This window comes from Erinaceus europaeus, chromosome 1 (assembly GCF_950295315.1).
Source record: "Erinaceus europaeus chromosome 1, mEriEur2.1, whole genome shotgun sequence".
Taxonomy (NCBI): domain Eukaryota; kingdom Metazoa; phylum Chordata; class Mammalia; order Eulipotyphla; family Erinaceidae; genus Erinaceus; species Erinaceus europaeus.
This window is the reverse complement of record NC_080162.1, coordinates 115441133-115464365: the sequence shown is the minus strand read 5'-3', so window position 1 is coordinate 115464365 and position 23233 is coordinate 115441133. Positions and strand designations below refer to the sequence as shown.

The 23233-nt window shown below is 40.5% G+C and overlaps 1 protein-coding gene across 7 annotated transcripts in view; it reads right to left on the bottom strand.

Annotated features, from left to right (window-relative positions):
* SPECC1L (sperm antigen with calponin homology and coiled-coil domains 1 like) overlaps window positions 1-23233 on the bottom strand; it is a 129246-nt gene that overhangs the window by 46060 nt on the left and 59953 nt on the right. For all 7 annotated transcript variants that reach the window (XM_060193941.1, XM_060193946.1, XM_060193920.1 and 4 more), the window contains 5 exons: window positions 13769-13842; window positions 12154-12329; window positions 10942-11105; window positions 7046-7137; window positions 5390-5480 (listed from right to left, as the gene is read on the bottom strand). In XM_060193941.1, coding sequence (XP_060049924.1) covers window positions 5390-5480; window positions 7046-7137; window positions 10942-11105; window positions 12154-12329; window positions 13769-13842 — 597 coding nt within the window. The remainder of the gene's footprint in view (window positions 1-5389; window positions 5481-7045; window positions 7138-10941; window positions 11106-12153; window positions 12330-13768; window positions 13843-23233) is intronic.

Genomic DNA, 23233 nt, shown 5'->3' with positions numbered 1-23233 from the left:
CTGTTGAATGTAAAACATTAATTCCCCAATAAAGAAATAAATTATTTAAAAATAAATAAATAAATAAAAATAAAAGAGCTCACACAGACAATGAACTCAGAGGAATACTCCACTTAACCTCTTTTGTCCTAGGACTGAAACAGTCAGCACAAATGAGTATTTTCAATTACTGACACCTCTTGGGCAAGTAGCTACCCTACTGCATGCAGGTCTCAAACTAAACAAAAACCTTAGGAACCTACAGTTAGTGGGAAAGGCATACATGTGTACCATCACAGAGAACTCAGGATGGGGTGCTGACAGCAGTGGAATGGTACGACGTTATCACAACAGCTGAGAAAAGTCATTTATTCTGCTTCCATGCAGCAGAAGGCTTCAACAATAAGACACTGAACAGGGCTTTGCCAGCAGGAAAAGGAACATCATTTCAACTGGACAATATGAGAACAAAGTTGAAAAACATACTCAAGCTAGAAAATAACAAGATCCCAATATTGCTGAGACAATGGCGTATGCAGGGAACAGAGAGGGTGGTAGGGAAGAAGACTCTCTCTCTCTTCTAGAACATTCACAAATGCTAGACTACCGAGCCCATGAGCACAAGGTCAAACTAGATCTATCTGCCTGTCATGTGGTAAAGATGTGTGATTAAGGTAAAGAAAACACCACCTCTGATATTTCATGAAGACCATTAGTCTTGCTGTTCCTACAGTAAACATATTTTAACAAGGAGGAAAACAAAATTCAAGGAACTCTAGTAAAATGGGTCATTCACCACTTTCCCACTTCCTTTTTTTAAAAGATTTATTGGGGGCTAGAAGAGAGACAAGGAGAACACTGCTTACTTCTGGCATAAAGCGATGGTGGGGATTAAAGTGGTAGCCTCTGGGGCCTCAGGCATGCACTCGGGTGCTCTAACAGGCTGAGCTATCTCTCTGGTCCCACCACTTCCTTTATAGTACTAACTGCTTAGGGCTGGGGAGGTAATCCAACCATACAGTGTTTATTTTTCATGCATGAGGTCCTGGGTTTAATCCCTGGAACTGCATAAAATGGTGAAGAGAGGTTCTAATCTCTCAACAAAAACAAAAAATAAAATGAATTGATAACTTTAAATATTACCTCTCAAAATATCACAACATCAGAAATGATGTCTTGTGGTATCACTCTCAAAGATGACACATCCTTCATCCAAAATTTATGAAGAAAATTCGGTTATAACCACATATTATATTGGAGGGGAGAGAACTGGGAGAATGAACTTACTTTCTTTTCAGTATTACTTACTGAACCCAGGATCTCATGCATGTAAGCCCTGTGCTCTACTCGTTCGCTAAGCCCCACAGGGGCTGTTGGACTTTCTTAGTGAAGATAAGGCTTAGACAGTGTAGAATCATCACACTGTCTTGCTGAGAACAAATTATCACCTGTGTACAAACGGCCTACAAAATAAGCATCAGTCAGAATTCTCAAGCCTGTGGTAGTTGTCACACATGCTCACAGGAAAGCATATCACAAAGTCTGAAGGGCAAAACAAAGTTAGCAGAACATGAAGACATGAAGAAACAGAAATCAGCAATTTTAATATGATCAAAATTTCCATTCTTCAATTGTGAAACTATGGTGGTTTCTCTAAAATTTTAGTCTTCTACAGAAGATGACAAATGAAGAATGTGAAAACAAAAGGGTTATAAAGACAAATGGATTGTAACAAGGAGTTGGAAGTAAAGCCTAAGTCATTCATTGGCAGTCCCTAAATAGAAGTTTTCTTTTTCTTTTATTTCATATATATATATATATATATATATATATATATATATATATATATATATATTTCACTAAACTCGTGTTATAAATTAAGTTAGGAAAACACTGAAAGCTTTATGATTTTTAAGTTTTTCTTTCTTTGTATTTCTTACAATGTATCACCTGAACTCTTTCTCTGATAATTCATGATTCACATCAAATTTTTGGCCTTCATACTGCCTGCCTTTGCAGAACCAGTGTTTTCCTAGTTTTATCCATCTGTTTTGCTTTCTGTTGTTTCCCACAGGTGGTATGGTTCTGCTTCGAAGTGGCACAGTATGGCACCTTATGGCCCTTAAACAGAGACCTGGGGGTGGGGGTAGGGGGAAGGGGAGAGGAGTATGTTCCCAGACTGGCTTCTCTTCCCAGACTGATTCCTAATAGCAGGAACTCTGCTGTAAGGTCAGTCACCTTTTTTTGCCTGCAGAGCAGTCTGGCCCCACCACCAGGTTTTCCATGGCAGCTGGGACAACTGAGTTTAACAGGCTTCCCTGATGCCTCAAGAGCACTGCATTCCATTTCCAGGTTCCTCTGAACCATTCATTCCTTGGAGTTTGCTCATTATCTGTGGCTTCTACAGCTCTTAATGGTCCCAAGCTCCTTTTTAAAAGCTGCAGGGGTCTTTTAAATCTGCCATGTGGATCTGAAGTGAGTGCAAACAGGGCGCTCCCTGGCTCCCTGGCAATGTGGTGTCGAGTTTTTATTTGAGTCCTTCTCTCCCTTCCCTCTTGCTCCTACTGTAAATCCACACACAACCACCAACCTTCACATAGTAATGCTCCTTTCTTTACCAGAAATCCCAGCTGTTCTCTAGTGAAACTAATTACTTTATTTTAATATTTATTTTCTGGGGGAAAGCCAACTTTTTGTAACTAGGCTGCCATAGTAGCTCTGCCTTAGAAGTCCTCTTTTTTCCCTTTTTTAAAAAAATTAATTTTATTATTATATTTTCACCAGAGCATTTTGCTCATGGCGTATGGTGGTGGTGTGGACTAAATCCGGGGCCTCTGAGCCTAAGCCATGAGAGTCTTCTGTAGAGCCATTATGCAGCCACAGGAGGAGTGTCTAGGTTGTCTTATTTTAATGCTCTCTTTTACAGTGAACACAAGGGGCAAACAACTGGGGGGTGGGGTGGTGAAATTTACTGCTAATAACTCCCAACACTTCCTAAATTTCTTTCTTCTTTGCCTCCAGGGTTATCACTGGGGCTTGGCATCTGCACTACTAATCCATTGCTCCTGGAGGCTATTTTCCCCATTTTGTTGTCCTTGTTGTTATTGTTGCCATTGCTGTTGTAGTTGGATAGAACAGAGAAAAATTGAGAAAGGAGGGGAAGACAGAGAAGGGGAGAGAAAGATACCTGTAGATGTTGGTATGCTTCTAAATTCTGCTTCTAAGATCCCTTCTGTTGCACTGCTTGATGTTGCAGTCTATTTACATAATCACTGGTTTACCTGGGTCCTGCCCTGCCTGCAGGGTATTGCTTTAATCCCCACTGGTTAGATGGAAGCTTTCTATGTTCTGTTCGTGCTCTTTTTTTTTTTTTGCTCCGCCCCCTCTCCTAGTCATTTTCCTTTCCCTTGCCACTTCCAGTGAAGAGATGCATAAAAGGCGATGTATCTGATTAATAAATGAGATACTGCTTCCCAGCTCAGCCATGAGTCCCTGGTCGTCTGTCTCCCGCCCACGAAGCTAGACCACCAACTGGTGCCCCGAACTGGGACCGGCAAATGGTGGCCTGAACAGGGACTGGCATGTAGACCTGCTTCACTGCTTGTGAAGTAACCCCCCTGCAGGTGGGGAGACAGGGGCTCGAACCAGGATCCCTCTACCAGTCCTTGCGCTTTGGGCCACGTGCACTTAACCCGTTGCTCTACCACCCAGCCCCCAATTTATTTCTTACTGAATGCCTGAGAACATGTCTTAATTCAGCCATGTCTATAACATAAGTCTTAATTTGGCAAACATTACTTACCACAGACCAACACCTACTTTCTGAAAATAAGCAAAGTGGTACTAAAAGTTTCAAAGATTATTCTTTTAAAAATAATTTGTGGCAACTTTCTAAAGGCACAGAATAGTCTGCAGTCATTTCATGAAGTATTCTCACTGTGAGAGAATTTAAACCCTTAATGCAATGGTGTGTACTATTACTTATTGTAAAGTTATGCAAGTGGTCTTTCAAGATACTTTTATCAATAACTAACTTTATTTTTTAATGTTTATTTATTTATTGGATAGAGACATCCAGGAATTGGGGGAGAAGAGACAGAGAGGGAGATAGACTTAAAAGATACCAGCACCACTCACACAGCTTTTCCCCTGCAGGTGGGGACTGGGGGCCTGAACCTGAGTCCTTGCACGTTGTAACATGTGTACTCAACCAGATGCACCACCACCTGGCCTCTCAATAACTAATTTTTCATTTATAATTAAGATACATTATTAGTAAACTGCTAATAAAAGTACATGCCATAGGATACCCACAAAGACATGATGGGCCTAGACCTCTAACAGATCCCTCTCACCACTGTCACTGGTCATCTCCATCAGGAACAACATAATGGACCCCTCTGTGGTATCTGGCCCTCAATGTGAATCAACAATGGTAGGGAATGTTCTATTCTCTAAAGGGAGGTTGGATAGCATACTCTGCCTATCACCCAAAGACGATGAGTCCTAAAATTGGCACAGCCTGGAATGTTTCTAGTCATGACTATGGAATGTGAACTCAGACCTACAGGGATGCAGAGGTTACATAGGCTCCTGTGCTGACTATGGGCCCCAGATCAGATCGATGGGGTTTATAGTTAACAATATTTATATACTTTTCCCATATTTGGGAGCTACTCTCTTGCCTGATCCAGCTTTCTGGTCCTTTTTCCAACTTTGACACCATACCGCCAGACAACAGCTTAGGTCACCTGCATAGTGGACGTCAGGCGCAGACAAAAACTAGTTGGGTCATAAGCCCCTTGGAATATACCTAAAATAGACCTACTAGCTTTTTCCAAAATGGAGACCTCAAATCTCTACCTGCAATATTCTTGCCTTTAGGTTCATGATTAGTCAACAATTTGCTCTGCTTTCTGTCTTAACTCTTTTTCAGCCACCAGATTTCAGATGCTACCAAGATGTCAACTGGACTTCCTAGGGTACATGACCCCACCGATGTGTCCTGGAGCACCATTTCCCCAGATCCCTGCTCCACTAGGAAAAGAGAGAGACAGGCTGGGATTATGGATCGACCTGCCAACGCCCACGTTTAGCGGGGAAGCAATTACAGAAGCCAGACCTTCCACCTTCTGCATCCCATAATGACCTGGGTCCATGCTCCCAGAGGGTTAAAGAATAGGAAAGCTATCAGGGGCGGGGATGGGATATGAAGTTCCGGTGGCAGGAATTGTACCCCTCTTATCCTACAGTCTTTCCATTGTTTTCATTTTATAAATAAAAACTTAAAAAAAAAAAATAAAAGTACATACCAGACCAGTTGAAATAATGTCAAGAATAACAAAACTATTTAGCCAAAAAAGTCAGAAGAATAACATATATATATGACAGGCTCTAACATAAGCTTTACCTTGGACAGGGATTTCCCCATAGTTTGGTCTCTTATCTGACAGGGTTGTCAGCTGTTTGGATGTAGAGATTGGTCCACTTATGGAATGTCTCTGAAACCAAAAGATAAACAAAGTCAAAGTTTCATTACACTTAGAACAGGACTCAAAAATTCAATGCTGTAAAGAGTAAGTCTTAAGTCACATATATGCACAATCACTTCCATACTGTTCTACAGTCAGGCTGAAAACGCCCCTCTACAAGCACACAATGTGATCAACATACCTTAAAATATTCACACAGAAATTGGAGTATTACACCAAAGTAAAAGACTCTGGGGTGGGGGGGGGGGGGAGGGTACAGGACCAAAAATGATGACAGAGGACCTAATGGGGATTGTATTGTTATGTGGAAAACTGGAAAATGTCATGCATGTACTATTGTATTCACTGTTGTATTTACTGTTGTATTTACTACTGTATCTACTGTCAAATGTAAAACATTAATCCCCCAATAAAGAAATTAAAAAAATTCACACAGAAAGGTTCAATGTGCTCTCAAGCCAGTTTTCCAAATGTTAAAATTTACTATACAGCATCACAAGAAAATATTGGCATTGACACAGATAAGAAACAGAAGAACTTCCACTACCAAGGTCACCGGTGTGTTTACAGATAATTTTTCACTATCATTTACTAATCAGTGACTCACATCATATACCAATTGATGAATAATGGCTGTGGAAGTGCAATGAATCTATAGGTCAAACTGAGAAAGATCTTTAAGTTATTTTATTTACTTATTATTATTATTATTATTATTATTATTATTTGCCTTCAGGGTTATCACTGGGGCTGGAAGCCGACACTATGAATCCATTGCTCCTGGCAGCCATTTTTTTTTCCATGTTATTGGACAAGACAGAGAGAAATTAAGGGGGGGGAGATAGAGAGGGAGAGAGACAGAGAGACACCTGCAGATCTGCTTCACTGCTTGTGAAGCATCCCCTCTGCAGGTGGGGAGCCAGGGCTCAAACCCAGGTCCTTGCATAATCCCTTGCACTTAGTACTATGTGCACTTAACCAGGTGCATCACCTCCCAAGCCGCGACCTGTAAGCTATTGACAACAGAATCTTCTGGGCTAGGGAGACAGCATAATAGTTAAGCAAATATATTTTCATGTCTTTGAAGCCTCTGAGGTCCCCGGCACCACCATTAGCCAGAGCTGAGAAGTGCTCAGATCTTGTATTCTTTCTCCCTTTCTCTCATATTAAAATGAATAAATAAAATACTTTTTAAAGTTTTCCCTTCCATGAATATAAAATATCTTTGAATTTTCCATTCCCATGTCCATTCATTCTTTAATTTTTCTGAGCACTGCTCCTTATTTTTCATTGCCTGGGTCTTTGTTAAGCATTCTATTATATTTGTAACTAAGCATTTTAATTTTTCAATGCACTGAATAGAATTAATAGAAAGTAAGAGGAATATTCAAGACAGAAGTCAATAAAAATATTTTTTATAAAACCATTCTAAGGAATGATCACAGGGCCTTGGACAGGAATCTCTCCTCCACAAGGGAAACATCTGCCTCACATGACACAAGTGTAAGGAACTGTGAGGAGGTTCACTATCAGATACTGAAGATCCCAGAGCCTCCATGGTGACTGGCACATACCTGCATTGGAGAAACTGCTGCCGCAGGGGGAGTTTTCATGGGACTTGGACTCAGAGGTGTTCGTGGAATTGCAGCTGTAGTAGGGTTTGGTACTAGAACAGTAACAAAGGAATAAATAATGAATGCATGATGGTACAGAGTGAGCTCTCCTGACTGGAGTCCATAATTTTTATTCTCTTTATTCATTGGCTAGAGATAGCCAGAAATCCAGAGGGTTGGGGGAAATAGAGAGGGGGAGGGAGAGAGGGAGGGGGGGAGAGAGAGAGAGAGGCAGAGAGAGAGAGCTGCAGCCCTGCCTCACCACTTGCAAAGCTTTTCCCCTGCAGGTGGGAACGAGGGGCTTGAACCCTATTTATTTATTTATTAATGAGGAATATTAGGAGAGAGAGAAAGAACCAGACATCACTCTGGTACATGTGCACCGGGGACTGAACTCAGGACCTCATGCTTGAGAGTCCATTGCTTTATCTACTGCACCATCACTCAGACAACACTGACCCATGCTTCATCTAAGTGGAATCACAGCTATGCCCAGCAGGTGGCGCTTTTCTGCCACTGGGAGCTATGTGTTTCTCTAGAATACCTATTTCTAGTCCCATCTATACCAGTCACCTCATGTTTGCTACTAAATTAAATATGGTTAAATAACAATATATGATTTCATAGTAAACGGAATATAAAGGACTTTGCAACTCCACTTCTAACTAAATCAAAGAAGCAGATGCTCATTAACTGTTTAAGTGAAGGAATGCTGGTTCTGGCTGACATCTCATCACTTCCTTGTGGAATTCGTCACTTCATTTTATACACACAATTTGTGGTTGCAGTCTACACAGGAATGTGTAATTATTGCTCACACAACAGCCCTCCTCTCTAGACCAAACTGTTTAAAAGCAGGATCCATAATTTATCCATTTCCAGATGTGTGGACTTAGAACTGATTTTGGTGGTAGGTATATAAACATACATCTTTAATTGAATTAAAATAAAAACTAGGACACAGAAATGAAATCAGACATGCAACACAGTAAGGTAAGATGTAATAAATTACTATGGATCTTTTTATTCAGTAGGTAACTTATTCAATTTTTAAGAGGTACTAATATTTAGAACTGTGTTTCTGAAACAAAAATCCACATAAGTTAGTTCTGAATATATAGTTCAGTAACATTCAGTCTAAGAGTATTCTTTTATTATTATTATTATTTTTTTATTTAAGAAAGGATTAATTAACAAAACCATAGGGTAGGAGGGGTACAACTCCACACAATTCCCACCACCCAATCTCCATATCCCACCCCCTCCCCCGATAGCTTTCCCACTCTCTATCCCTCTGGGAGCATGGACCCAGGGTCATTGAGGGTTGCAGAAGGTAGAAGGTCTGGCTTCTGTAATTGCTTCCCCGCTGAACATGGGCATTGACTGGTCGGTCCATACTCCCAGCCTGTCTCTCTCTCTCCCTAGTAGGGTGGGTCTCTGGGGAAGCTGAGCTCCAGGACACATTGGTGGGGTCTTCAATCCAGGGAAGTCTGGCCGACATCCTGATGACACCTGGAACCTGGTCAGTCTAAGAGTATTCTATAACTATACTCAGCTCTGCTAAATTCCAGAAACATTTTCATCGTCCCAAAATTCCAGTTACTATTTTTGTTTTAATTTTATTGGGTGACAAATGACAGTACATCTGTTTACACATGCATATGGTTCTCCCTTCTGTGTAACAGGTGTCTGCTGCACACTTTTATCCCCCCCTCCCCCAGCAAAGGCTTCAAGCCCCCTCTTCCCACAGACCCCGTTCCTTTCCCTTCCCAGAGTCCCTTGCTTTTTTGCAGTACCCCTCCCCTGGTCCAAGTTTCATCCCGTGTTCCCCCCTTCCTGTTTCCCAAGTTCCACTTACGTGGAGTAATACAGAAGTATTCATCCTTTTATTGTCCTATCCCACCCAACAAATCTTCTTCTGTTACCAGCAAAGGTGAAGCCAAGATTGAGACTGGAGAGTTTCTGTTCTGCTGTCTAGGCCTTTGATGGTTGGCCTTGGTTTACTCACATTGGTCACATCACTCTGTCCTTTCTGCCCTCCCTTTTCCTATATAGTCGGTCCTTCTGTTTTTGCTTGTTGTTTCTGAGTTTCCATTTATATTCTACTACAGACTACCTCATTTGGAGTTTAGAGTTCCTTTGCCTCTTTTCTTGTAGTACTCCTCAGTTACTTCTTTTAAAAAAATATTTATTTATTCATTCTCTTTTGTTGCCCTTATTGTTTTATTGTTGTAGTTACTGATGTCGTCATTGTTGGACAGGACAGAGAGAAATGGAGAGAGGAGAGGAAGACAGAGGGGGTAGCGAAAGATAGACACCTGCAGACCTGCTTCACCGCCTGTGAAGTGACTCCCCTGCAGGTGGGGAGCCAGGGGCTCGAACCAGGATCCTTATGCTAGTCCTTGCGCTTTGCGCCACCTGTGCTTAACCCATTGCGCTACTGCCCAACTCCCCCCACCTTCACCCCCCAGTTACTTCTTAAGCTATCATTCTCATACTCCTACACTCCAATCCCTGACAAGTTCCAATCTGATTTCTGTTCTGTGAATTTACCTATTCTACATATCCCATGGAAAAGTAATTTTACAATGTATTGATGGACTTCTGTGTCCATATTTCTTCATTTGATACAATGTTTCCAAGGTCATATCCATGGTAGCTCATGCAAGTGCCTCTTTGTTATGTCTGAGTTACATTCTATTATGACAATGTCATATTTTGTTTATCCATCCTTGAGTTGAGGGCTATTTGGGTTGTTTCCTGTTGTATATTTATTTTAGTTATTATTATTATTGAACTTGGCTACTATGAATATGCTGCTATGAACATTCATATATAAGCACTAGTCTGAATACTTGTGTTGACTTATTCTTTTTTTTTAATCAGAGCACTGATCAGTTGTGGCTTATGGTGGTACAGGGACTTGAACCTGGAACTTCAGAACCTCAGACATGAGAGTCTCTTTGTATAACCACTATGCTATCTCCCCCAGCCTGTGTTTACTTCCTTTCAGTACCTGGGAGTGAAACTGCTAAGTAATTTAGATGCATTAATATAAAGTAATGCGGGAGTCGGGCTGTAGTGCAGCGGGTTAAGCGCAGGTGGCGCCAAGCACAAGGACGGGATAATAATCCCGGTTCAAGCCCCCAGCTCCCCACTTGCAGGGGAGTTGCTTCACAGGTGGTGAAGCAGGTCTGCAGGTGTCTATCTTTCTTTCCCCCCCTCTGTCTTCCCCTACTTTCTCCATTTCTCTCTGTCCTATCCAACAGCAGTGACATCAATAACAAAACAATAAAACAACAAGGGCAACAAAAGGGAATAAATATTAAAAAATCAAAAAATATATAAAGTAATGCATTGTTTTTGTGTTTGTTTGTTTTTGAGATAAGCATAGAAACATCATATTTTTTGCACTGATGTCCACTTCATTAATATTGTGAATAGTTGTATGATTTTAATTTAGTGTAGACTTCCTTGGCAATACATGAGAGGAACAAGTGGAACTCCATGGATGATGGGGTGGTACTTCCTCTGGACATACAGGTAGGAAGGGCCCCAAGGAGTTGAGGAGGAAGGAAAACGCTGAAGTCACATACAGGGACAACTTGAGGCATAAAGAATATACTGAAAACTATGGGAAAATGTTATGGCACATATCTGCAAAAACATCAGGCATAAGCCTGAGACCAAGACTTCTAAAGCTGACTATGTCTCTCATCTATTAAAATTCACCTTATAGTAAAACTAACTCATAAACAGTAGGTGAAGTTTGATGACTCTCAAGAGTAAGATGGTGAGGAATATTAAACCAAGCCAAACAATTCACTGTGCTCTTGGCACACTGTATAAAAGATTACCTTGAGATGCACTGTCAAAGGATTTGATGAGGGTTTTTACTGTAGGGGTTGGCTCAGAGGACGTGGAAGACCGTCTACTCAGACCCATCCCTTGCCTTAAGGCTGCCAAATCTCTCTCAACAGCATTCATGTAGTTATACACACGGCCTCGTTCCTCCTCTTGCCTGAAAACAAGGTTGAAATTAGATGATTTTTTATAAATATGCTTAAAAAAATAAAATAAAATAAAAAAACACTATTCCCTTGCCAACTGGAAAACATGAAGAAGTAACAGATTTCCTGAAAATCGTTATCAGTTGAGTAAATTACCTGATCTAATACTCTCATTTGCTTGGTAAATTCCAGGAAATGATATTAAAATTTTTTATCTGGTTATCTTAAGTAGGTTAAGTAACCATCAGATTCCATTTTCATCTGAGTGTAAGGTAAGAACATCAGTAATCATCTAACAGTAAAATGGGAAGCAGACTGACCAATGAATTAGAATTAAAATTTTCAAGGTTCTATGCTGCTAAAATTATTCAGCCCTTCTCAGTAGAGTCTGGGAATTTGTAAGTACATAATGAGATTCTAAATGGCTCTATCTGCTATGCCATGCAGAGACATGGAAATTCAAAGAAATAAGCCAAAGCCCATACGTTAGGAAAACTTAATATCTACTTTAGTCACCAGTAAAATTTTACAAATTAAAAAAAAGAGGTCTCAGCCCATATTAGGAACTTAACTGAATTTGGAAAGAGGGAAAGGAGAGGAAGGGGGATAGGGAAAGAGAGAAAGATGGGGAGTGATAGGTAGGAAGGTAGGTAAGTAGGTAGGGGAGATAGCATAATGGTTATGCAAGGAAACAAGCAAGGAATGGAGGGGAAAAATTATTATGGGGTATATGTATATGTAACCACACACACACACAAAAAAAAGATGAAAAAAAAATGTTCCAGGACATGGGATGGTGTTCTATAGCACTGAGCTTAGAAACTTGAGGTTCCGAGTCTGATACCCAGTATCAGATGTGTCAGAGTGGTAATCTGGTGAGCTCTCTCCTCCCAAGTCAGTAAACAAATCTTTTTTTAAAATGAAGGGGGGTGGGGAAAGAGACCAGAAAAAAGAGAGTAGCCTTCATTAGATGCTAATTTAGTCATTTCCATGTCACAAAACTAAGTGGAAGATATTCTCTGTTGAAATAAAATATACAACTGGTTTCTGGAGACATACTTGCGTGATTTTATTTCCTCCAATTCTTTTGTGAGCTTCTCATTTTTTTCCTGGGCCTCATGCAACCTCCGCTTCAGATCACCAATCTCCTCTTGAGCTTCAGACTTAATGTCATTCGCAATGACCACGGCAGTCTGAAGATCAGCCTGGAACTGCCGCCACTCTGCAGATTCCTCCTGCAGTAAGAGATACACTTATTTCCAAAATAAAAAAGCAAAAATACTTATGTAAAAACAATAAGCTCCTTGTAACTACACTGATGTATTACACTGTGCTCTTGAATAAGGATTAATGATTTTTCATTCCAAGGAATTGCTGTTACCTTTATCTGACAGATAATGCAGTTATTAGTGATCTTGCTTTTAGTGAAGACAACATTATCTAGCTTGTCTGAAGCATGAAGCACTCAAGAGTGCAAAATCTAACAATGAGTGTCAGGTCTCCTTTCCATACTCAAGTTTCAAAGTAAATAGGGCAGGGGTAGACAGCATAATGGTTATGCAAAGAAACTCATGGCTGAGGTTCCAAAGTAAGTCTTAACAAAGCAAAAATCCAGTGTTCTGCTTTGGAAAATTTAGGAAGGTGAACAAATGATGTATGAATCATCCTGAAAGACTTTACAGTGAAAAATGATAAATATCTTGACATCAAAAGCTAAGAGGAGAAAAATCAAAAGTAAAGGAAACGGAAGAGGAAGCCAGAAGACACTGAACTCAACTGGGACAGATGAAATGACAGAGAGAGGCTAAGAACTAACTGCAAGAGGTTCATTGCTGCTTACAGACACAGGGGAAATGACAGTGATTGGATAGAAGAGTTTTCTGAAGTTGCTACCTCTGGTCACAGCTGAGTCAGCCCATAACAGTTTCCTGACCCCTTGAAGGTAGCCCAAGCAACCGAGATGGAACTCAAACTGTTTAAGATTAAGTCCCCCCTGCTCCCCAATCACAGGACCTAAAGAGATTTAGCAAACTGATCAAACCCACAGAAGTCAGGAAACTGATGAACAAATTGGTGTGGGGGAACTTGACAATTAAGAGCTAATAAACTTGCTTTTCAAAATATAACACCTACTTCCTAAATCCATCTTTCTAAAATTACCACTCCCATATTCTCTCTCTAATATTTTATTTATTAATGAGAAAAATAGGAGGAGATAGAGAAAAAACCAGATATCACTCTGGTACATGTGCTACTGGGGATCAAACTCAGGACCTCACGCTTGAGAATCTAATGCTTTATCCACTGTACCACTAGCCACTTGAGCTGATGGCTCTTGCTTCTCTAGCCAAAGCTCAGTGAAGTTAATACTACAACTGCCTCAGAAACTTAAGATAAAAATTACAGGGCCCAGGCTGGAACCTGGAAGAAGCTTCTGTGTAGTGGTGTCTGTGTGAGTGTGAGTGTGTGTGTGTGTGTGTGTGTGTGTGTGTGTGTGTGTGTGTGTGTGTGTGTGTGTGTGTGTGTATGCCAGCCTGGAGCAGTGAAGCACTGGTGACAATGACAACAGCAAAATAACAATAAAATAACAATGCCTGGTGACTACACTGTTACACTGTACCCTATCCTCACAGAACTGTGCTTTCTATAGAGGTTACACAGAGATATAGCCTACCCGAAGTCTCCTGTGGAGGGTCTTGATTTCTCTTTCCATGTCATGTTTTTGGTCCTGGAGTTTTTTAACTGTATCTGAAAAGACCACAAACATTGAAGTATTTATTCTTAAAGCTATGTTCAAAAGGGATAAAAGGAAGCTAGATCTTAAATGTAAATTTTCTTAAAAGTCATCCTGCCCAAAGACTTTTTAAAAAAATTTATTTATTTTCCCTTTTGTTGCCCTTGTTGTTTCCAAAGACTTTTTAATATAAAACTTTAAAAGAGAAAAAGGAATATTCAAGCAAACTATTAACTAATATACTTTCTATGGAAAACTTAAGTTCAAACCCCAGTTTCTGGATTATTTCCAACCTCAGTGCCTTACTTGTGAGACAAAACGCCAAGTAAAATCAGCTATTAGAAGCACACATTGTTGAGTAACCAAACATTAACTATTGCTAGATGTGAACTTTTAATTTTTAGGGTTAATAATCTAACGGAGTTATGCAAGCATGACTTAAACACAAGAGCACATTTCAAGGAAGTGATGAAATGATCAAAGAGTAGCATTTTTTACCAACTTAGTTATGTAATGACGCCATGGGGAGCTATTTGCGTTATTTACATAGTAAATCTTTTTACAAAGTCAGTGTATACATCTGTATGTAAAGTTAAGCAAGGACTCTGCAACTGTCTCTTGCATTGTATGACTTGTCTTCCATTTCATTCACTGTGAACAAGTAAGAAGCACGGCTGAGATGCTAACTACCACTCCAGATAGTGCAGAGACACAAAGATGAAGCATAGCCAAAGCCAGGTCTCCTGTAATCAGAAATCTCAGGAGACATCTTATTCCACCTCGAAGTTCTGCTCTTAAATTCAAGTTTATGGCTAAATAAATGTCTGACATGGGTACTGAGCTGATGACTGTTGTTCAGTAAAACTAACACAGCTGGTTACTCTGACGGCACAGGCACCTATCACCTTCTCTGGTTAAGTATCAAAAAGTGCTTCTACCTGGTGACAGATACTCTCACTTTCCCTCCCACCCCTCGACATACCCAGTAGATGCCTTGTACAACCTTGCAGCTGATGCTCAACGGTACTGGCTTTCTTCTATATCCAGACCTATGTACTACGACTGCCAGGTCTAATCATTACTCTATTTAAACAGAAGAACAGCTGCCCATCAGTGGAATTCTGGGCTGTGTGTTCCTTTGGGGGAGGTGGGAGCCAGAACCTCATGTTCTGCCTTTACCAGGCGAACCTTTCCTTCTTTGATTTCAAAGAGAGAACTTGCATCACTGGAGCTTTCCCTGGTACAGTGGCAATCCCATGGGGTGCCAGGCTTTAACTTTTGTTCATTACAGTATGCTGTGTATCACTTCCCCTACCCTGTCAGTATACATCTTTAGGTGGTATAAAGCGCACTCAAATGGTCTCTAGGAAATTCAACTTGAGCTTCAGAAATAAGGTCTGCACTTTCATCTGTAACAAAGAATTAAAACAAAGTTTTCTTACTTGGAAGTAAAGGAGTCTGTGCTCAGGTTCTGATTTTGAAGAGTGGCTTAGAAAAACTGCTGCCTGGACCAAGCCATGGTCTACAAAAAGGCAGAAATTAGCTTTCAGTTTCTTTCAAGGTTTCTGGTGTGAAGGACACTGACACCTGCTGACTTCAACTCAAAAATAACATTTAATTCTACTAAAGAACAGAACTACTATGATCTCACTGTTCTGGACTAACCTTTTCATGCATATACACAGGATGCAAAGAAATAGAAAGGCAGGTGGAACAGGGAGATATCACAGCTTGGAAGCGTCCATCCTATGCCACCATAGCCCTCCGTGTGGTATGCCAGGGTTTGAGCACTTGTCACGCACATTTTCATAAGGCCATTTCACCCCCTGTGCTTCTTTTAAAAATATATTTACTTAATGATTTAAACCATGATAGGTTTGCATGTAAGAAAGAGAAGCCATAGAAGGCACAGCACCACTGTAGTGAATGCAGTGCCGGGGATTAAGCCAGGAAGCGCGGGTATGCAGTCTGCATCCCTCCAGCTGAGCTATTCCTAACTGGCAATTTTCCACTTCTGAGTGAAAACTGGCATCTTATCTTACTTTAAAATTCTTTGCTTTTTAGTGGTTAAATATCCTGTGTCTCTTTCTGACTAAACTGTTCATTCACTTTATTTGATAATGGATTATCCTAGTCTTACTGACTGATGCAAAGAATCTTTATTCTTCTGTAAAAATTTATTTATGAGAGAGAGAGAGCAATACGAGAGCACTTCTCGGTTATGCAGGGACAGAGATGGAAGCCAGGGCATCCTGTGAGCATGTGCTCTGCCCACTGACCAGTTACCTGGCTGCTGAGAATCCATAACTTGATGTGTGCTACAAATACTTCTCCCACTGTCATCTATTTGCGGAACTTTCTGCTTAAAGTTTCAATTATAGTCAGATATTAGACTTTATTGCTTTTCAGTTCTCTTTTTTCCTTTTTCTTAATTTTTTTTCTTTTTATTTATTTACTGGATAGTGACAGAGAGAAATTTCGAGGGGGAGAGGGAGATAGAGAGGGAGAAAAACAGATAAGACACCTGCATCCCTGCTTTAACACTCGTGAAGCTTTCCCTCTGCAGATGGGGACCAGGAGGCTTGAACCTGAGTCCTTGCACACTGTAATGTGTGTGCTCAACTTGGTGCACCAATGCCTGGTAACCAGTTTTTTTCTCTCTCTCTCTATCTTTTCAATTTAAGTATTTATTTACTTATCTGGGAAGAACCACAGCATCACTCTGCCACATGTGACGACAGGGGTCTCCTACTTGTATTCTCTACAACTCTTCCCACCACAACCCTCCTCTGGTTCATTCTGCTATTGCTGGTGAGGTTATCAGTGTGAGATATCAGGCCCTAGATCCAGTTCCAGAGACAATAGAGAACAGAAAAGATGCTGTAGCTAGCATGTCTAGTTGATCAAGTTAAGCATCACAGAACATTACCATGCAAGCTGAGAGCGGCTATGACACCATAGCACACACCGCCCCTGTGATATTGCTCTCATGTGGTGGCCAAGGGCTCAAATAAACATTCTTGTGCATGGTACATATATGCTCTCCTTAGTGAGCCATCATCTGGGCCCCTTGATTATCTTTAAGGGAAGTGAAACAGTGTTGTAGGTCTATATGATTTATCAAGAGTATATGGTGCTGAGGAGAATTTTTAGGAGTTACAAGCCAAAAGTCTTAGGAGTTGGGGAGGCAGAGCCAATATGGCGACTTGAGAGCAGCAGCTGGCTACCTGGGATTCCCTGGATAGGATAGAATACTAGGCTGTCTGTAGGAGGGTGAACATGGGCTGGCCAGGGTGGCACCATAATAGAATCCCATAACTCACTCTTGGGTTGACAAATGGACAAAGAAAGGAATATCTTTTGATTACTTCTGAGCTCACCCCTCCCCCCACCCCAGAACCAGCCCCCAGGGGCTGTAGAGCCCCTTCTAGCAGGCTTCCTGTTGAGCTATTTTCTTTACCAAGATTTCTGGCTCACCAGCGGTGTCATTCAACTCTTTTCCTTTTTGTTTAACTTCTCTTTTTTCCTTAAGTGGCTGGAGCTCTATTTGAGTGATAAAATACCTGACCAATCAAAGCCTCATCTCTGCCTGGGAAAGACTACCTGGAGGTTTCTTTCTTTTCTTTCTTTTTTTTTTTTTTTAATACTTAAAATTGGCTGTCTTTGCTCAGGCTGGTGCAGATAATCCAGAGTGGTCCATGCTGCAGACTTGACTGTCAGGGTTTTTTACTCTATTTTATTTTATTTTTATTATCATTATATACACATGTCCTTTTTCCCTCCTCCTTCTTCAGGTTGACTAAAATTAACTGCTGTTGTTTTACCATTGTTTGGTGACCTATCCAGTGTGAGAGAAACTTGTTTCTCTCTCCCTCTTCTCTCCACTCTCCTTTTTTCCTCCTCCTAATTAAAACAAAACAAAACTATTTCACTGCTCTTCTTTTTTTTTTTTTTTTGGAGTGTGTGTGTGTGTGTGTGTGTGTGTGTGTGTGTCTTCTCTACTTCCCTTTCTCCTCTTTATATCCCTAGAATCTATAGTGGACAGTAGCTTTGCATAATTGCCTATTCTTGCATTCCCTTTTTTCCATTCTCTTTCTTTTCCTTTTAGACTTGGTTGGTATTTTTTCTTGGACTGGACGTGTTGTTTGGCTAACTGGTATTGGTTGAACTGCATCAATCCTTGCTTCAGTTACTACTGTTGTAATTTCTGAGGTTGGTGACTGCATTTGTCATAAAGGTCTTTAGTATAGAATGGCTTGTACCAAAAACACAACAACAGAAGAACGACAGAACAGAAAAATAAAAACACATCAATTAAAAAAAAAAAAGGTTAAATCCAGAGCAAATAAAACTGCTACCACAATGAATCAGGATAGGAGCCCAGAAGAAACTCCAAACCAGTCATAAGTAACCATAGATAAGTATGCAAATAATATTAAACCTAATAATGACAGAAATGAAGACAACTATGGAGGAAAGGACTATCAGAATTAGGGAAACAACAGATGAGACCCTCAAAGAAAATACAAGCTACCTAGACATAATTAGAGAAATGAAAGCTGAAATAACTGAGCTAAAAGGCCAATTAGCAAAACAAGCTAATACTCTAACTAAACTGAAGAAAGAAGCTGAGGGAAGTAATATGAGAGGGGGAAAAACTGATTGAATGTCTCAAACGTTTTAAAGCACAGACTGAGTCTTTTTATACTTAATACATAGGCTGAGTCTTTGATATGTTGACTCTCTTAAAAACTTAATCCAGGGGGGTCGGGCGGTAGTGCAGCTGGTTAAGCGCACGTAGCTCAAGGACCAGCATAAGATTCCCGGTTCAAGCCCCCGGCTCCCCACCTGCAGGGGAGTCGCTTCACAGGTGGTGAAGCAGGTCTGCAGGTGTCTATCTTTCTCTCCCCCTCTCTGTCTTCCCCTCCTCTCTCCATTTCTCTGTCCTATCCAACAACAAACGACATCAACAATAACAATAATAACCACAACAAGGCTATAACAAAAAGGGCAACAAAGGGGGAAAAAAATGGTCTCCAGGAGCAGTGGATTCATGGTGCAGGCACCAAACCCCAGCAATAACCCTGGAGGCAAAAGAAAAAAAAAACTTAGTCCAGGGAGAACAAAAGCAACCAGTGGCATAGCTATATGCAAATCATGTCAAAGGGTCATAAAATATGGTGAGGTGTGTATGTATGACACAGCAAATCCTAACAAAGGGATTTTCAAAGTTAACCCAAATTGCCAAATAATGTGATTATTGAAGTAACTAACTATTGTCTTCTTAAACCCAAAGACAACAGGAATCTCCCACTTCCTCTATAGAGCCTATGTTTCTCCCAATCCTGGAAACTCTGGGGTGGGGCTCACTTCCTTGCATGCTTCTCTCTTCTTCTTCTTCTAGCATTTGCCCTTCTTCCATAGCCAGTCAACAGCGTCAGGTTGAGCCTGATGTAAAGTTTCGAGACCTGCTTCTCTCAAGACATACCAAATGACATTGCATCCACCAATCCCAACCTAATCAATGCAACGAGTACCATCTCAGCATGCTTCACCTCAGGCTGTGTACAGAGATGTCAGGTATGGAATGTCCAACCTTCACCCTCATCACTCAGTTGAGACCTTTCCTTTCATGGTATTCTCTAATTCCATTCCAGGAGGTTCAGTTCCTATCAGTCTCAAAACCTAGATATAGGCCAGGCCCCGTTAGAGCATATGTTCACATGTATCCATACATTAGGGCAAAATATATACCTGAAAGCAAAAATACACAATAGTCTGCAGTGAGTCAGTATCAAGTTCATAATGAAATAGCACTTAGACATAGATACCTTCCTCATCTACTTCCTATTACAGTTATCTCACTCACTCCAAAGCTAACCTTATCAAAACAAGGACTGCAAAAGCTGAATAAGGGCAAGAAACTGGCATACTTTAACGCTAACTCTTTAGTCACTATCAGGCCATTCCACGAGCTGGGGCCCTAACTGGGGAGTCCTGAGATTCCCAAACAGACTTGATGGGCCTAGAACTCAAATAAATCCCTCTCTACATTGTTACTGGTCATTTCTATCAGCAACAACAAAACAGACCCCTTTGTGGCCTTGTCCTCATAGGACCTTATCCTCAACTTGGATCAACAATGGTACAGAATGTTCCATCCTCCCTAACATACTCTATGCTACACCTGAGGAAGATGGGTCGATACTGGGGCAGCATGGAATGATCCTACTCTTGACCACAGAATGTGAGCTCAGATCTACAGGGATGCAGAAGTCACACAGGCTCCTAAACTAATTATGGGCCCCAGATAACATCAAATTGATGGGGTTTACAGTCAACAATATTTATAACACTGTCCCATATTAGGGAGCTACTCTCTTCCCTGATCCAGTTTCCTGGTCCTTTTCCCACCCAGGACATCAACTCCCCAGACAATAATTTGGATCCACCTGCATATCAGATTTCAGGCTCAGGCAAAAGAAACAAAAACAAACAAACAAAAAAACACTAGTATAGCCACAGGCCCTTTGAAATATAACTAAAATATGCCTACTAGCTACCTACAAAATGGAGGACCCCCCAAAATTTCATCTATACTATTCTAGCTTTTAGGTCCATGATTGTTCAACAATTTGTTTGGCTTTGTATGTTAACTCTTTTCAACCACTAGGTTACAGATGCTAGCAGGGTGCTTACAGACTTCCCTGGACAGACAACCCCACCAATGTGCCTTGGAGCTCCGCTTCCCCAGAGCCCTTCCCCACTAGGGAAAGAGAGACACAGGCTGGGAGTACGGATCAACTTGTCAACTCCCATGTTCAGCGGAGAATCAACTACAGAAGCCAGGCCTTTCACCTTCTGCATCCCACAATGATCTTGGGTCCATACTCCCAGAAGGCTAAAGAATAGGAAAGCTTATCAGGGGAAGGGTTGGTATATGGAGGTATGGTGGTGGGAACTGTGCGAAGTTGCACCCCTATTATCCTATGGTTTTGTCAATGTTTCCTTTTTATAAATAAAAAATTTAAAAAAAAAAAAGAAAGGATCCTAAAGGCTACAAGAGAAAAACAAAAAGTCACATACAGGGGAAAACCCATAAGACTATCAGCAGACTTCTCCACTCAAACTCTAAATGCCAGAAGAGAATGGAAACATATGTATCGAGCCCTGAATGAAAAAGGGTTTCAACCAAGGGAAATATATCCTGCTAGACTTTCATTCAAACTAGATGGAGCGATCAAAACCTTCTCAGACAGACAACACTTAAAAGAGGCAACCATCACCAAGCCTGCCCTGAAAGATGTACTAAAAGACCTCTTATAAACAAGAGCATCACTATAATACTTACCATATATCAGAGCAAATAAAAAATTGTTAATAATGACACTACAATACATTAAATTCATAATATCAATAAATGTCAATGGCTTAAACTTACCCATTAAAAGGCACAGAGTGGGAGGATGGATCAGAAAACACAACCCAACCATATGCTGCTTGCAAGAATCCCACCTGACCCAACAAGACAAACATAGACTTAAAGTGAAAGGATAGAAAACTATCATACAGGTTAATGGACCACAGAAAAAGCTAGGAACAGCCATTCTCATCTCTGAAACAACAGACTTTAAATTAAATAAAGTAATAAAAGATAGGCAAGGCCATTACATAATGATTACAGGCTCAATCAACCAAGAAGATTTAACAAGTACTAACATCTATGCACCCAATAAGGGACCATCTAAATACATCAAACACCTACTGAAAGAACTACAAAAGCACATCAATAGTAATACAATAGTGGACTTAAACACCTCACTCTCACACTTAGATCAATGAAGCAGAGAATCAACAAAGAAACAAGAGAATTAAATGAAGAGACAGACAGACTAGACCTCCTGGACATTGATAGTATATATAAAAAATCTAAAGAATCCAGCAGAAAACTACTAGAAATCATTAGGTAATATAGCAAGGTGTCAGGCTACAAAATCAATGTACAAAAATCAGTGGCATTTCTTTATGCAAACACTAAATCTGAAGAGGATATCCAGAAATCATTCCCATTCACTGCTGCAGCAAAATCAATAAAATACCTAGGAATAACCCTGACCAGAAGTGAAAGACTTGTATAGTGAAAACTATGATTCATTATTCAAGGAAATAGAAAATGATACCAAGAAATGGAAAGACATCCCATGCTCATGGACTAGAAGAATTAATATCATCAAAATGAATATCTTCCCCAGAGAATATTCAAATATACAAATTTAATGCGATACCCATCAAAGTTCCACCAGTTTCTTTAAGAAGACAGAACAAAAACTACAATCATTTATATGGAACCAGAAATCACCTAGAATTGCCAAAACCATCTTGAGGAAAAGAAACAGAAATGGAGGCATCACACCTTCAGACCTCAAACTTTATTATAAGTCCATCATCATTAAAACAGCCTGGTACTGGAACAAAAATAGGCACACAGACCAGTGGAAAAGAATTGAAAGCCCAGACCTAAACCCCTACACCTATGGACATCTAATCTTTGATAAGGGGGCCCAAAGTATTAAATGGAAGAAGGAGGCTCTCTTCAATAAATGGTGCTGGGAACTGGGTTGTAACATGCAGAAGAATGAAACTGAACCATTTTATCTCACCAGAAACAAAAATCAACTCCAAATGGATCAAAGACCTGGATGTCAGACCGGAAACTATCAAATACTTAGAGGAAAACACTGGTGAAACACTTTCCCACCTAATCCTCAAGGACATCTTTGATGAAACAAACCCAATTTCAAGGAAGACTAAAGCAGAAGCAAACCAATGGGACTACATCAAATTGAAAAGCTTCTGCACGGCCAAAGAAACTATCAAACAAGCAAGGAGAATCCTCACAGAATTGGAGAACTTCACATGCCATACATCAGACAAGAGAATAATCACCAAAATATACAAAGATCTCAGCAAACTTAGCAACAAAAAAGCAAATGACCCCATCCAAAAATGGGCAGAGGATATGAACAAAACATTCACTAGAAAAGAGATCCAAAAGGCTAACAAACACATGAAAAATTGCTCCAGGTCGCTGATTGACAGGGAAATGCAAATAAAGACAACACTGAGATACCACCTCACCCCTGTGAGAATGGCATATATGAAAAATGACAGCAGCAACAAATGCTGGAGATGCTGTGGGGACAAAGGAACCCTTCTGCACTGCTGGTGGGAATGTAAATTGGCCCAATGTCTGTGGAGAGTAGTCTGGAGAACTCTCACAAGGCTAGACATGGACCTTCCATATGATCCAGTAATTCCTCTCCTGGGGATATACCCCAAGGACTCCATAACACCTAATCAAAATGATATGTGTACACCTATGGTCATAGCAGCACAATTCATAAT